This window comes from Varanus komodoensis, unplaced genomic scaffold (assembly GCF_004798865.1).
Source record: "Varanus komodoensis strain SLA01 unplaced genomic scaffold, ASM479886v1 scaffold1, whole genome shotgun sequence".
Classification (NCBI taxonomy): Eukaryota; Metazoa; Chordata; class Lepidosauria; order Squamata; family Varanidae; genus Varanus; species Varanus komodoensis.
Window position 1 is genome coordinate 73872365 of NW_025335268.1, and position 16787 is coordinate 73889151.

General features: G+C 51.0%; 1 protein-coding gene across 1 annotated transcript; it reads right to left on the minus strand.

Annotated features, from left to right (window-relative positions):
* Positions 1-274: 274 nt before the first annotated feature.
* NET1 (neuroepithelial cell transforming 1) lies at positions 275-16184 on the minus strand. Its single transcript, XM_044428991.1, has 10 exons — positions 15992-16184; positions 10446-10553; positions 8950-9120; positions 7632-7694; positions 6687-6783; positions 6099-6175; positions 5368-5625; positions 4574-4744; positions 3109-3295; positions 275-2237 (listed from the first exon to the last, which is right to left on the minus strand). The coding sequence occupies exons 1-10, from the start codon at positions 16082-16084 to the stop codon at positions 1831-1833; spliced, it is 1632 nt and encodes a 543-aa protein (XP_044284926.1). The 5' UTR covers positions 16085-16184; the 3' UTR covers positions 275-1830.
* Positions 16185-16787: the final 603 nt, after the last annotated feature.

Here is a 16787-nt window from a genome sequence, read left to right on the forward strand (position 1 = left end):
TGGTGCCAATTTCTGCTAGGTGTTTTCTGTAAAAGTGCAAAATAAAAACCATCCCAGAAACCCAGGAGAAACGTCTGCTCTAGATTCATCAACACTAAGGCGAGCTGTAGTGTAGGAGAGTGCGGCCCTGCGACCTGAGCCATGGCTACGCCCCAAGTTAGAACCACCTGATTGATGCTTCTTGGGTTGATTGTACCAACTGGGCCTGGGGGAGAATCCCACACTCACACAGCTATCAAAATGGAGAAAAGAAAAAAAAAGCAATACAAGAAAAGATGCTGTAAGGGTTTTAATTGTACTTTGCTCTTGACACTGTACAAAGAAACATTTACAGAGAACCACAGTGCTTTGGTTGTTGTCTATTTACACTTGTGTCCAGAATTTCACCCCATTGATTGTTTCAGGCCAGATGCCCCTCTGCACTAGAAACGCTTCCCCCCTAAACTCATTTGCAGTCCGCTTCTTTCTCTTGGGCCAATATTCAGTAGTGCTTCAGGGATGTTACTAATAGCTCACTGTTGTTTTATGCTATTTCGGATCGATCAATGCTAACCGCCCTCCCTCGTTCCAATCAGGCCTTCCAAAAAACTAAGTCACAAGTAAATAGACTTCACCAGTTTCATGCCTTCTCCCCACTAACCGACAAACCACCACCACCACGGACCAGTTTACCTTGCAACATACCGCGTTCCTTCCTTCGCTTCCAACAGCCAGCATCCTCGGATGCCGCGCGAAACCCCCTCACCCTTTTGCACTCACTCATGGTACCCTCGCCTCCGCCTTCTGCGACATGCTCTAAGCCTTCTCTGCTCACTGCGATCCCCCTTCAGTAGTTCAAGCTGCTACGAGCGCCTGCTGCGGTTCACCACATCGGCTCCTCTGCCCCCTCCCCTCAGGACTGCCAGCTGCGGTACTTCTCAGGGAAGGGGCGAGAAGCTGGCGGCCCGACTTCTCCTCTTCGAAGGAGAGCTACTTGTCAAAGGCACAGAAACCCAGGTCGATTGGGGTGGGGTCGGGGGCACTCCCATTCCCCCAATGGCTCAAAAACGTATGGCTTTGTGTCACCCGGTAAAGTTCTGAATTGGCTTTTAAATATACATGACGTACAATACACATGTACAAACAGACACACACCCGTCAAGGACTTAGAGAGAGAGGAAGGAGGAAAAGCCAATTCATACGTTGAGAAATACACAGAATTTGAAGTACAAAAGGCGTTCTCTACAAACTTATTCAAATAATAAAAAAAGATTAAATGCTTGGCAGGTCGTATCAATTCAAACAAGGAATGTACAACAAACAACAAAAAGTACAGAATTCCAGTCGGTAAGGTAGAAAACTGTTGAGCCTGAGAGTCTGTTCTTGGGAAACAGGACTTGGCGCCCCCAGAAAACTGAAGCGATCCTATGGAACTTGGGCCAGCTCCAGAGTAGGGGGCCGGGGGCAGCTACGTATCCGAGAAGCACCTGCTGCAGAATACTCGCTTTGAAAAAATAATCAGTCCTGCAGTCACGCCTCTCTATTCCCCAGAAATCAAGCCTCAGAAATCCGTCCCTTCTCAGTATCAAATCCCGGGGTGGATGTTATCGTGATCCCTCAGCTCCAGAAAGTACAGAACGCCTTGCTGCGACCCCGAAATCCGAGTGTTTTGTTTTTGGAATCAGACTCCAGTTCAACATGTTTACTGAAAAGCAATAGCTGCCATAAAAAAGACAAACACAAACACAGACTTCTCTTCAGAAGGAGTAGCCCCCACCATTCTCACATTACAGGAAAGAAAATGTACACTTTTATTTATAAATTAACACTGGAGGAAGGTGCCCGTCCCCTTCAGACAAGCGTCTCTTTCCGCTTGCCGCTGGTCGAGGCTCTCTCCCTGGTCCTCCTGAGGGCAGAGTGTCTCCGACACGGGTTTGCGGCCTTGGCCTCCTCCGTCTCGTCCGCCACGGAGCCACACTCAGAAGCGTTCTCCTCCAGCTCCATGTGGATGCTGGCCGACGCGGTCGACTGCCTCCTCTGGATTTTGGCGCTGGACGCCGAGGGGTGGTTCTCCTCCGCCTCTTCGCTGAGCTCTGGGAGCAATCTCAGCTCGGAGGGTGCGGCCGCGGGCTGGTAGGGCGCGATGGCCGCGCGGATGCAGTTGAACCACTGCTGCTTGTGGAAGACGTCGTTGGCCTGCAGCGTGTGGGACTGGCCGGGGGCAGGGTCTCTGAAGCGCACCCGGAAGATGTTTTTAGCTGGTGGGGGCAGAGGGGGAGTGTGGTCAGGGTTACTTAACGGCATTCTGGTACATGCTGCAGCAGAGCCACGAACGGGGCATCCGAGCACTGGGTCCACACGCCCAGAGCTCACCTGAGAGCGCAGAGAAGCACCTCCACAGAGGCTGCGCATGCAGGCTCACGGGTTTCCCACTATCCCTCCTCTCCGTTTAGGGATGGGAGAAACAAGGGCGCTCCCCCGGGCTACCGCGTCACATGCCCGGCGCCCTCCCCACCGCCACATCGTGCCAGCTGGCCAGAGGCGAGGCGAGCTGCTGCCCAGCATCTCTGCAGGATGCCGGCTGGAAAAGGCAGATCCACAGCAGTGCCTCTGGGTTCAAAGGCGCGCACCAAGCGTGACTGGGGAGCGCGAGTCCCTTCTGGAGATCTCCGCCAGCGGTGGCATGGGATGGGCAAGGAAGCCCCGCTGCGAGCAGAGGCGCAGCACCAGGACTGCCTGCGGACCTCGCAGCGGCTGACCGACAAGGGTGGAGTTTTCCGCAGCGCTGCTAAGCTGAACCAGGTATGGGATCACGCAGGGTTAAACCATGCTGCTGCTTTTCCAGAAGGCTGAGCAAACCCAAGGTCAAGATTCTTCAGATCTAATCTGCCCAAAGTCTCATCTTGAGAGTGTCTGACCAGCATGCAGACCCCAAGTCACCCTGTTCAGGATCAATCTAAATACTCTTCAGAACCCGGCAAGTCACAGTTTGGTCTCGTGTCAAAGCACGTGCGAGAGCCAGCCGAGAGACAAACACCCAAGGAATGCCCACCCCACCCCCCCCCCCATTAGGAAGAGTGGCTGCGTCCCGGCCGGCCCGCATGCCGCTCGAGGAGGGCAGCCTCATACCTTTATCAGAGCTGCCGAATGCCCCTCGAAAAGAGCCCCCCATCTTCACGTCTCCGTCCTGCAAGTCCTCCAGCACCAGGTCCGGCACTGGGATGGGCTGCCGATACACTTGGAAAGAATGGCGCTCATTACGTGTCACGGGCCGAGTGAGAACCAAGATGTCTTGGAACAGGAAGACATACAATTTCTGGGGAGGGAGAAGGAGAAAGCATCTCAGGCATGATCTTTGATCAGAAAAAATATACATCGTAGGACATTTTAAGAGGGCAGCTGCATTCGTCTATGGCAGCAAAAACAAGAAGGCCTCTTGTGGCATCTTAAACAGGCGAGAGCTCACCGCAACGCTCCATCACCAACCCAGGCCCAAATAAGAATGAGAAACACCGTGACCCTCATCAGTGGAACCACCAGCAAGGAGCTCAGTGCAGAGCAGAGTTAGCACACTGACGGCTGTCGAAAAGCTGCAAGGTAGCACGGTTGGAAAGACTTCCGCCTAGACCCCAGAGACCCACTGCCAGTCAGAATGAAGAATTCTAGTCTAAACAGAACCAGCCACCGGGCTCAGTTAGGCAGCTTCAGATAAGTTAATCCCTGCTCTCTTAGGAGCCTTGCCTTCACAGCAGAACTATTTCCTCCTCATACTGGGTCAATGTACAAATTGCACCACCTAAGAAAGTTCATTTCCTCATCAGGCCATGCCCTGCACCAGAAACCTCTGCGTTCGCCTGCTAATGGGGTGAGAAGATGGGAAGAGGGGACTTTGTTTCCTGCACGACTCATGATCCTGGAGGAGGATGATGTAAGACTAATTAACATTTCAACCTAGCTTCGATCAGACACAAGATTGTTAACCATTAGAGGTCAAGGTGACCTGCAAACGAGATGTTTTACTCACAGCTGGGAGGAAGGCCAAGAAACCTTCAGGTTCCAGCTTCTATTCCGAGAAGCAGCATTAGCCAAGCTTTAATAGGGCCATGCTGGACTTCAGGCTGTCATCAGCTTTCCTCAACACAGAGGATTACACGTTAGGAATGGCTCTGGAGGCGCATTACATCACCGAGACGCTCAGGAAGCACACCCTGACCCCACTACGGAATGCCGGTCGTGCTTTCAATGGTAGCTTCATGCTAACTGTTTCGCAACCCTCTGGAAACTGGGCAGCTGCCAGGCGTGCACACTGGGGCTTCTTAATGGGTTCCTTTGTGCCTGAGCCCAAACTTGACACCAACCACAGGAAAGGGGGAGGGGGAAAGGGATCTCCAGTTCTGACACAGCAAGAAGACACGGTTCTCTCAAGGCAAAGAATGAACTGAGGGCAGTGGCAGGCCCTGGACCCTGGCTGAGAGTGGGTTCTCTCTCGCACGAACGGGAAGCAGGACCCTCTCGTGAACACGTACTCCATCCCTGGCTCTGAGACGGCAGCACGGGCCTCACCCACCCCATCCCTACGGAGACAGCTACTCACGTGGCCGTTCTTGTTCTTCAGCTCCCCGTGGCAAAGCAGCACTTTGCTAGCTTCAATCCGCGGGTCTCTCTGCCTCTCGTCAAGGTACTCCAGTTTATCGACATAGTACTGACATTCGGACTCTCCTTTCTTCAAATTGATATCGGAGAGGACTCCTTGGATTATGGAGATCTACAAGAAACGGGTTTACCAGTTAATGCTTCCTGGGAACTGAAGTCAGACATAAGCACAGCTCTCCAGAGAGGTGGAGCGGCAGGACGGCACAACCCGAGCGCGCTGCAGTGCACGGATCGTGCTGCGCGAATGAAGTGGGGAGGGCCGTTGTGGTGCCAAGGCAGGAAGTCCCGCCGGCACACCACCCTGCTTCACTCTCACGTGGGGGGCTCCTGGCACGAGCCACCGTGAGGGGAGCAGAAGCCATGCAGGGTGGCTCCCGTCTGCAGCTCCCACGCACTGCAGCGGCACCTGTGCCGGGGGACGTGGAAGCTGGAGCCCAAAAGGCGGCTCTGCCAGTCCCTGGCTACGCCGGGTGTCGGGTGCCCATCTGCCATCTTCAAGGATATCTGGGCATCAGCCGCCTCTCGTTAGACCGCCCCCCCTTGGAATCGAGCATGTTGTGAGCAATGCCGTTTAGTCAGCGGTCCCTGTGGGCCACCCCCAAGGAATCTGAGCTGTCCTCCCCTTCACAAATCGTATCTGCATGTCTTATCCACCTTGAACAGAAAAGGGGCATCACTGGCAGTCTGGAACGCGGCCCGGAAAGGGTCGCCGCAGCTCGGCCCACAGCCACTTACCGCTTCTTCTAGGATCTGAACATCAGGATGGTCGTTGGGCGTGTGCCTAAGGATTTCCTTCAAGAGCAGAGGGTACTTGACCAGCCGACTTCGCGGGATGTCTAGGAAGCTCCAGAGGTCCAGCTTGCGGCTGAAGGGAGATTCCAGGCAGCGCTGGAGAAAGTCCTGGACGCGGCGGTCTTGCTTCTTCTGGTCCAGAAGGGCCTTGGCGGCCAGCTGGTTGCTACAGTAGGCTTTGTACGCATTCAGGCCCGGGAGCTGGAAACACAACGACACCGGATTTGCTCCTTGCTGCTCCACAGTGGCTGACCCTTTCGAGCAAGTCCGGCAACTGGCTTCTCCCGTGACTGGGCGCGTTACGGCACTAGGTATAAATTCCAGGAATTGCAAGTATGCAGCTCCCACTTCAGTAAAACAGCAAGGGGAAAAGAAAGCAAACCAGGGGGCACATTCCATGCCCGGCTTTCCTGCTACCTCTTAGTTAAAGGAGGCCAGTGCAGCCTCAAGATTTGTATGCCAGATACAAAAGTGATTACACCAGAGAAAAAGAGCAGCATATTCTGCGAGGATAGAAGTCACAAGTCTTCTTCTGAAGATAGGTGCATTCTTTGCAGGATACATCAGTTTGTATTCCAGACCATCTGGCTTCCTAACTAATGTTCCCATGAATTCTTAAGGGCTGGTGTCAAATAGAAAGCCAGGAGGAGGAGAAGCTGATGTTACCTACTCACCCATTTCACAAGAATGGGCCCAATTTGCTCCACTGTCCCATCTGGTCTTGTCGCTTCTCCCAGTCTTGCCAGAAAATCTGTAAGGTAAAGGCCCAAGAGTGTTGGTGCCAGGCCACACTTCTAGAGATATGGAATTGAGACATATACAAGCAGAAGTCAACCCTAAGCCCTGCTGAATTGGAGCTCTCACCAGTCTGAGCGTGTCCTGTATGTCCGTGGATCCACAGGGGAAGCTCCTCTCCGTGTCCAAGAGGAGGGCCACTGGGTCACCAGGACAGGACTCTCTCATGCAACGCCCTTTCCTAACCCAAACCCTTTCCCAGTGGGAAGCATCAGTCCACCTATCAGAGGCCCTGTGCTGTTTGAAATGACTAGTTAGGATTTTTTTTTAAACAGGGAACGCTGATGTGGCTGCTGAATCGAAGCGACCACGTGGCACGTTCGGGCAGCAGGACACGGGCTAGCAACCAGTTTGTTCTGACTTGTTTTGAGAGTTACTTGAATTCTGTGTGAATAACAGAAAGTGGGGCATATTCCTGTCTCTATAACTATAGGAACCTGAGACTTTCCCAGGTGGGGGCAGCTCACCTTCGTGCAAAGGGATGTAGGAATCCAGGTCCCCGAAAATATGAGTGAGCTCTTCCTCAGACATAATCGACAGCTTCAACATGGGGTCGTGGTAAGCCTGCAAACGAAGCGGGGCACACGTCAGCCAAGTGGCCACGGCGATCCAGCTGCGGCGATGGGGAGCGAGCAGCAGGGCCCTCGCCTGGCAGCAGGGCACGTGCTCTGCTCGCCAAGCACCCCAAGCTCAGCCCTGGGCGGGGCGGGGAAGACGCCTGCCAGGAACACTGCAGGGCTCCGGCCGGCCAGGCCAGGCCAGGCCATTCGGAGCTGGACAGGCCAACCCCTCCATGCTGAGGCCACTTCCGTGAGGTCCCAAGAAACATGTGGCAACCTTCCCAAGGCATCTGGGGCCGCTCTGCGGGAGCACGGCTCTCGCCGCACGATGCGGGGCTCACGTGCTGAATCTGTTTACTGTCAGGCTGAGAAAGGACAGGCCTTAAGATTTATTTAAGGCATTCAATGTATATACTGCTGAAACTATTTAAACTACCTCTAAGTAGCTGAAATATTACCCGTGACCCAGCTGCCAAGGCAGCAAATGCAGAGTTCTCTTCTCTGACAAATCCCCCCTCCCTTTCCTGAAGGATGTGGCCTGGAAGTGACGGCAGGGGCATCCAGCAGTCAATAAGGGGGCACCCGGTGTGGTTCTCGCTGCGAGGGACGCGCTTGACCCACCCCTTTGATGACAGAGTGAGCTCACTTATCCGCAGAATGCTCGAGACCCAGCCCAGCACGACAGCCCCGTTGCGGAAGCTTGTCTGAGTGTCCTAATTAGATAGGCAATTAGTTATATTTATAATTAATAATTAACATTAGGGCCCCTAATATTTGTGGTTGCTTTATGGCAGCAGATGGACCTAAAACATGAACTAAGTAAAATGAACGGTGCAAAGGAGAGAGACCAACCTTTCTGGCAAGCTTCAGGTCTTCAATCAAATCCTGCTCACCCCGGGACATTTCATAGATAGCCTGCCAAACGCAAAGTAGGGAAGCGTCAGAAGAGTCTCCCTCTTGCTGCCACAGAAATGCCAACAAACGTGGCCCCATTTCTAGCTTCCTGAGCTTTTCATGATGAAACAAACTGTTAAATTATACTGGAAAAAACAGAACTGCAGTCAGGTCAGATCCATGAATACTGTAAATGCTTTTCCGATTATGCAACAGATCGCTGTGGGGCTCACAGGGAGGCGGGTGGTACAACCTTCACGTTGCAACCTCTTGCCTGGGCTTCACAGCCGCATGCAAGGAAAAGTCGAGTCATTGCTGAGAAAAGTAAATGCCTTGTCACGAAACGAAGGTCTGAAGCTGGGACACGCAGCCAGATTAAACACAGAGGCCTCTCTGTTGGGACTTATGTTCCACTTGAAAGCGTTGAACTTAAGCGGGCTGAACTTTGGCCCTCGTCTAATTTGCCAGTTAGATCAGTGATATGAGTGCTTATCTTTTGCATATGAATCACACTTCTGGGTTAGCACATTTACAATCCTTCAGTTTGATTTTTAAAACAACACTGTTGACTTTATTGAGTGGTGTTGACACAAAAAGTGGGGAAAAACAGTCACGGTTTAGGAGCCACAATTCAAGGGCACAATACTATGCAGGTTTAAACAGAAGGAAATCCTTCAAGCTCTCAGTACTCCTTGGAGAGCACGGGCTGTTGCTATCTAAACCTGCATAGGGCCTTATGTCCTCAGAGAGGCAGCAAGGCTGAAAGACTCTCTTGTGATTCCTTTCAATCTCTCCATCATTTTCTTCAAACTGAAGGAGAGAGGGCACTGTCATCAGCCTCCCTACACTGTACCATGGAAATGCAAGAGCTGTATGTTCAGTATATGCATCGCTTATGCAATCATCCCTAAGCCCCATCTGAACACTTTATTCCAAGCATTAAACTAGTGCCTTCTACAGACTTTGGGATATGCTAGACAAGAATCCCAGAGAAGGCAGTAAGAGAGATTGCCCTAAGCGCTGACGCTGAATCGCGGGGAGGACCCAGCCAGGCACATTACAGAATGAGCACAGCGTGGACACAGGTTCCCCCGCACTACTTCACATCCACATCATCAGGACATGCCTCCAAAACCACGAAGGTTAGAAACACGCTGGTTTTCTCACAAACAAAAGCGAAGATGCTGAGAAACCAAACGCAGCACCGAATTCAAGCAGCCCCAGCTGCCTGCCCAGCAAACACCTGCGGCTTGCTCTTGCTCAAAGGGCCACCTACCTCTTGGCGTTTGATTTCTTTGGTGCTCAGTGTCTCCTTCATGTTGACATCCAGCGTCTCAGACCAAAGCACACTGTTTCTTCGTTTGGGAGGCGTTGGGGCGGCTGACCGGCTGCACAGCCTCTGAGCGTTACCTGGCGATTTGTTCTCACCACGAAGGGAAAAGGACTGCTGCACACGGAAAGAGAGGGAAAATGGTTTGTATGCGGGCATCAGCATTACGAACTTTAAGGCATTTTCACAGATACTAGACAGAAAAACAACGGCGACACCTTTCATGCTCACGAGGGATGCAGCTTGGCAACACTGTACACAGGTGTAAACATATCACACGACGTGCCACACAACCAAGCCACACTAACCTCTCAAAATGTATCTACCAAACCATCCTTAAGTCGGGCCTCCACAACCTGCTAGAGACCTCCTGGTTTCACTACCTGCCAGAAACTCATCAAAGAGATGAGTTATCAAGCACCTGGCAGACCATGATAACTGGGAGGGAGATTATAAATTGTACAAATCTGCTTCAGTATGTTTTAATCTCAGTCCTTTCCATAAACCACAGTCCTGTCTGGGGGAAAAGTAGCTAATCCAACCCATGTGGCCCTCAAAAGAGACTGAGCAACTGCTAATCTACAAGCATTTTCTTTGTTTCTTGGACCTGCCCCTCCACACTGTGGAGTCTGAACTGCTGCAGAGGATAAGGGTTAACGTGAAAGAATGGGCCGTGAGTCTGGCTCCAAGACCATAAATAGTGTAACTCTACCTCCGCCAAATCTGTGACATTAACAAGCCATGGGAGCTGGGTTCCTGGGCGGCTCATGACAGCACCAGCGTCCCGAACAAGCCCTGGCTGTATTTACACAGTTGGGTAGATGGTGTATCTTACATGACAGGCTTTTCTGATGTCACGTTCCCATTCTGAACAGATGGGTCAACTCAGGCTTCAGCACAGGCTGCAGTATGTCACACAAGCTCTTAGTGCTGGCGCAGGCGGCAGCCAGGCACCCCGCCACCCCCAACACACAGGTATTGGCTTCATCTTATGGCACTGGGCTCGTGGAAGGACTAATTCTACCCACATACCAGCAGAGGCACTGAATGGGCCATCAGTTTTTCGCATCCAGAACGTATCAAGTCTTCTTTTGGTTCCAATGACTCTTTTTAGACTTGTGCAAAAATGTGGGCATGGGAGCGGAGGCAAGGAACACCAGAAGATGTTCCAAAGTCAGATGCATTTATGGAAGGAAAGGAATGGTTAAACCCAAGTATTCTAACTCGGGAAGTAACCAATAATTTTGATGCCCTTTTCTGCAGGTTTGACAACAGGTGGCTTGCTGAAGGAAGAGGAAGTCAGCCACCTTCCGATTTCCTCCTTTAGCGTTCAATGAGGACTAGAAACTAAGAACACGGAGGCCTGCGATTCTGGCTCAGACGTTTTCCACAGCCCCTTCCCACTGCTAACAAGAGGCCCACAACCCGAGTTCCCCCTTTACCTGTATGGTCTGCCCAAACCGCCGCACTGCACCATTTCTTACAGGAGAAATCAGGTTTGCCAGGGAGGTGACCCGAGCCAGAGGTCGGACTCGCTTATTGCTAGGCTCCTGCAAACAGATAAACGAGAGAACACATTGTACAGGCAGTTTATGCAAAGCTCAGTGCACTGATCGTAGCCAGACTGCCTTGGGGACTGGAGAGCAGCAGAGAGCAAGGTTATGGACTACACTAAGGTACCCAGTTCCAAAACACACAGGCCTCTTCAAGACAAATATTTTGTTTCAGTGCTTAAGCTACAACTCAGCTGCAAACAAGCTGCTTGGGAGAGCAAGACGCAGGGATAACAAAGTCCACTGTGGCTGGGACAAGCAAGGCTATTTTCAGGGAACAGGTTTTTGCGCTTTCCTGCCTGCTTCCCTCCGGGCATGGAGAGTGTGGATGCAGGGGTGGGGGTGGGGGGGAACAGGGAGGACGAGAGCGAGCACGTGGCCAGCCCTGGGCTCCTTGCGGGAGGAAGCAAGGCGGGCTATTACTGCAATGCCACACAAATAAAATCCATCAACCACAACAGTTCTGAGTGCTGTTCTGAGGGGTAGGTGAAGGAACAGGGCTCCTGCCCTAGCAGAGTTCTCCATTCTGTCACACACACACACACACGGAGGGACGGAGGATAACACAAGCACTGTGTGCCACTACAGGAAGTTGCCATTATCAAATGATGTGTAAGAGGCACAGAGGTGCAAGGAGAACAGTCGCACGGCTTTGTGTGTTGCTATCCCTGCTGTGGCAGTGCACAGATAAAACAGAGGTACTGTTGAAGCACCAACACCTGCATCACAACTAAAAGGCAGTGCTGGAATAATACATTATCCCCACAATGGAAGATGTTTTGGTCCCTGGAAGACAGACAGTTGCAATGGTGCGTTTAATGTGCATTGAGATGGGAGGTGCTAAGAAACAGATTGACAATATAACTTAGCACTCTGCTGACAGAGTTGGCGACAAGAGAAGTCAGCTTATTCAATTGCATAACTGGCCCTAAAAGGTTGCAATGCAGGGATTTCCCCTCATCTCCCTTAAAAATGCAATCTAGTCTCTCTTTGACGAAGCTCATCTTCTCTTTTGATTCCACTTTCAGTTCTGTGTTTTCTTTCCCCTCTCAGATCACAAGCCCTTGAATACAGTCACGATGATGTTATGTTTTGTACAGCACAGAGCATTCTACGTAATTTGTTCTAAGCAGTAGCCACGACTTTCAGTACTGTCATTTTCAATGGAGGAATGGACCATTTCCGGATTATCTTCTTGGCCTGTCCGACTGCACAAGCCTGTTCAGGTTCCATTTATATCCTGTTCTAGATTTCTTTCGGGAAGCTGGCTGGCCACTTTGTGCACAGAACTGTGCTAGAATGGACAGAACTCTGGACAAATCAGAGTTCTTTTTACATCACGGAAGAGCCACCTAACACAAGGCTATGCATCTTCCTGTTCTTGTCTGTACCTGCAAGGAGTTGTGTTCTTTTTGCTATTTTGAGGCAGGAGATTTTCCCTTAGAGAACCCAGAAAAGTAGAGAAGAAAACTAGAACCATGCAGATCAGATATTAGTGGTGAAACTCGCTTCTATTAGGTTTCCTCTGTGCTGCTAAAGCAGCTAGGTTTGGGGGTTTTGCTTCTGTGTAGCAAAAAGGAAGTGGGACGACCAAAAAAGGAGAAAGACTGAGTTACTCAGGTTTACTGTCATGCCCTGGAGTGCAATTCAGAAATAGCTCTGCTGAAATCAGTTAGCACTGCCCCAAAGACAACAAAGCTGTGCTGTCCCATTAAGATACCAAGAAACTCTGAGAAATGATGTCATGCATTCCATGGGGGGTGCGGGGAGAGTATCTATTTCCAGGGTAAACGAAATAGCGACGCTCACTTCAAAGAATAGCTGCAGCAGAGCAACGCCTCGTCCTAGCTGACCTACCCTCTCCATACTGCACTTGTGGAGGAAAGCACCACAAGGCTGCCAAGTCACACTCTATGACTGTAACTTATACCAAGAGCTTGCGAAGGTTATTGCAATCTGCCATATTATCATCTCTCTTATTTAGTTAGTTCTGAAGGCAGCTATTATTGTACAGATGCAGAACTGAGGCTGAGGGACAATGACCCCCCTACACACACGCACAAACTAGATTCCATCCAATCAGCATAGATTGTATCATAATGGTTGCTTTTATTTTCTGAGCTGTATGGTGCACCAGATTAAGTCAGAAATGAGGATGGACTGTTTTAAAGACAACTACCAAAGTAAATGAATGAGAAAGAGAAAGAAAGAACACATCAACACGAATTTTTGAAGGAGACTTCTCTGCTCTTACGAAAAAGCTTTTTAAGCACTAAGATGCATTCCACAATTGTGTTGCAATAGCAGATCAGAAAAGGGCAGCAGGGAAAGTAAACATGGGTCTGGGCTCTTTTCAGTGACGTACCCTAGAATAGAAAAAGAAGGGAGCTGACAAGCTAGTCTGGCAGTTTCTCAAGAACCTAATTCTTCAGGTACGCTCCAGAACATGCTGTACATACATGTCACCAAGCACACACAAATGTCTACACCACACAGGTGTGCCCCAATAAGATGATAAACACACATGCTCCTGGGCTGCCAGAAACGTTTTTTTCTAGCACACAGCATTCTCCTGGTGTGAGTGGGTTTACAAATTACACCTGAACAACCAGGCCGGTGCAAGCCAAACGGAGATGTGTTTGGGGGACTGGAGGAGACTCTTCCTCCCTTCCTTGTACCTCACCCAATGCCTTTCTGATAATTACTGATTTTCTTTTCTTCTGGATCTAGTCTCATTTCTGGCAGAAGCATGAAGTCTAAAAGTCTGCATCAAGCCACACTATTTGGTTCTACCACTGTATCAAAATAGTTCAGCAAGTATTTTTAGGTTCCATTATATCAACCAGCTTATTCCAAAGAGCTGCTTATCAATTATTCCTGCTGAGGGAGGAAAGTCAAGCTTTGAGTTCCACAGCTGCAACAGTTAACCACAAGCTTGTTTTCATCTGAACTACTTTGTCAAGTTGCCTATTTTAAAGAGAGAGCCCACACTATCTGAAATCCTTCCCTGCTTACAGTGGAAAACCAGCTTTCACACTCCAATGAGGAGCAAGTAGAAGAGCAAAGAACTCAAAGCATTCCCCACAAGGCTTCTCTTGCCTCAGACAACCAATAATTCATGTTCAAATGAGCCACTTGAACTGAATCCCAAGAAGCCTTTTAGGCAGGCAAAGCCAAAGGTCAGGAACATCTGGGTAAGGTAGTTTTGGCCTCTGGGCTCACCTGCTTAAAAAGGTGGCCTTGAGAGTGACAATACCAAAGCATGTCACTGAGATCAAGTGGAGAACCGCAGGGGCACAGGATTTATACCACTCAGTTGGGACCCAAAGTTGCCCTCCGACAGCCACATTTGGAGATTTGCTTTTAAGTAGACTAAATGCGATTCCACAATATGGTTCTGAATGCACGATGCAGAACCTAAGCTCACTCCAAAAAACTCAGAATATTTAAGACGAATGTTTCCTTCTACCATTTTGTCATAACCAGGAATCAACTGCTAAAAGTTACAAAGCAATTTGGACCAAGAGGCTGCGAAGGATGCAAATCCAGAGAAACTAAAGGTCTCACTAAAACAGCTTCTCTTTGCCACAAATACAGCAAATCAATGAGGCAGGAAACACTTTTAAGAACAGCTGCATGAATGCCAGTGAACAAAGAATCCTGCTGAAGCCCTTTTCCTCAAAAAGGCAGGTAGTCTTCAAGTCAACATGCTAATCAGACAACATCCACACATTTCTACTGAAGCATCTATTCAGTGAGCAAAGCAGCAACCCAACACGCCCACAGGTATTTGCTTAGGTTATGACGCTTGTCCAAACTAAAGGAGCATATCAAAAGCAAAGAAATCCCGAGATCCAGGAAACACACACCCCATCCCAGGTAGCACAGCTGAGGAATGTCTCAAGATCCCAGAGCAGCCAGAACTAGCAATAATACCGAGACTGAGTGCCTCTTGCCACAGTCCCTCTACGGATTAGCCCTCTTCTGTACACAGAAGAGCACTTAAAAGCTGTCAAACAAACAAGAAAAGGAAAGCTTACTGAGAAATGCGATTACACTGTCTCCTCAGCTTCTAAACATCCTTGAGAACATCGTGTCAGAACATTTAAAGAGTTCCACTTTTCATAAAGGAGAACAACTAAATCATAAAGAAACCACCAGTACTTCCGGACAGGATGTATTATGTCACACAAGTCATTAGTTACAATATATTCAATTTTTTTGGTTCTTGTGACTCCTATTATCTTTCTAGAAGGTAACCTGAGGCATTCTATTTCTGCAGGATTAAAATATTTTCAGCAGATGCCGTAACATCACGCACACATAATAACCCCACAAGAACGACTTACAAACCAACTGACTCAACATAGCAGACTAACCCTAAGAAAATGCATCTGTCACTTCTCCATATGAGTACGTCCAGGAGCAGTCAGCGAAGCAACTTGTGTGCGTAAGCGGACTCCATTGTGTGATCATCATCGCCTGCTGCATTTATTACACTGCAGTGCATAATAAATGCACTGCAGAAGAAAGCTTTAATATCTTGACAGGGCAAAATAGGGAGCATGGAAAGAGGATGCAAAAGAGGAACAAGCCATGCTAGACGGGAACAGAGGAACTGAAGTAGCAGATTCCATTGACTAAGCCTCAGCTGCTTCAGGGTTCCGATATGAACTTCAGGTAGGGAGAGGGAAGAGACACACACAGAAGCACCCCCCCTTTCACACTGGCCTATCATGCTGTAGCAAGCAGGGCATAAACCATGCCTGCTCTCTGCTGAGTTAGCTCCCTTTTGAATAAGGAAGTCTAGACTGGGCAGAGCACCCGGTGGGTTTCAGCGCACTCACGGACAGCTTCCTTTCACAGGAAGGCCAAGAGACACAAACTTGGCACGGCATTAAAGACGCTGGACCTGCCTGCTGCAATTATGGGTTTCCTTAGTCGAAGTCTGGGCTAAGAGCAGCTTTCCCTGGTAAGCAGCAGTTTCAAAACGACGTTTAAGGACCAGCGCAGAAGGACAAATAGGGCAACTGATCGATTTCTATTGATTATCTTCTCGTACACCTTAGTCTACAGGCAGCAATCCAAAAACTCACTAGCTTTTTACTTCTCCTGAATCTTCAACAAAATTATGTCGTTTACTTAGCGGGAGACTCCCTCCCCCCGCTAGGTACATTTGTCCTCAACGGAAATCCGACTTCTTCTCATTCAAATGTTAAACAGGGGTGCTTAAGGAGCGAAGGGTCAGAGCGAACCGCACCTTCGACTTCTTGCACGCGCAACAGGATCCCTCGCAGACTTACTCGGCGGTAAAACCCACCGCGTTTTGAAGGACGCGCGCTCCTCCTTCAGCTTCCCTAACAGGCAACCTTACAGCTTCCAAGCAGCGCCTTGGTCGCCGATTAAAGCAGAAACGTCCCTGGCTCCCGCCTTACCTCCGGCTCCCGGCAAGGCTGGTTCTGCACATCGATCACCCGAATACTCCTCTTAATGGGGAGCAGCCCCCCGGCGTCATCGAGAGCCACCATATCCCCTCCCCCCGCAAGGCTTCCCCGCGCCCGGGCCTTCCTTAATCCGCTCGGCACGGCGCGGCCAGCCAAAGAGAGGGCGACGCGGCCGCGACCCGCCCTTGGCCGCGCTCGGGGCGCCGCCGGGCCTGGAGGAACGCCACGCCGCCCGCAGGTGATCCGCTTGCACCCGCTCTGAGCACGGCGCTCCGAGGCGCGCGGTCCAAGGCGCGGCGGGCGGGGCGCCGAGCAGCCCGAGGGCGGGGCGCCGGGGCGCGCGGGCGCCATTGGCTCGCCGGCGCCGGCCACGCCCACCCGCCTCGGGTTCCACGCGGCAGAGCCGAGCCGAGCCCTCGCTAGGTAGCTTCCCTCGCGCGCGCGCGCGCGCGTGGCGCCGGGGGGCGCCTTGCGGAGCGGGCACGCGCGAGGAGCTGGCGCCAGCCCCGTCCCCTGCAAGGGGCGCGAGCGGCAGCGGCTGGGCCAGGCGCCCCGCGCGCGCCGCCTTGGGGGTCCCGTTCGCAGCACGCTGACTGTGAAGCGGAGCGACCTTCGGCGCGGCCCGGGAGAGACCGAAGCGATTAGCCCGAGTGGAATTACAGGACAGGCTTCGCGGAACCCTACCCGAGGGCTTGCTTGTAGGGAACTAAATCCCAGTGCGTTCAGCTGCGCTTACTCCAAAATTAAAGGGGCAGAGGGCTTCCATCGTGCGACCCGAGCCCGCGCA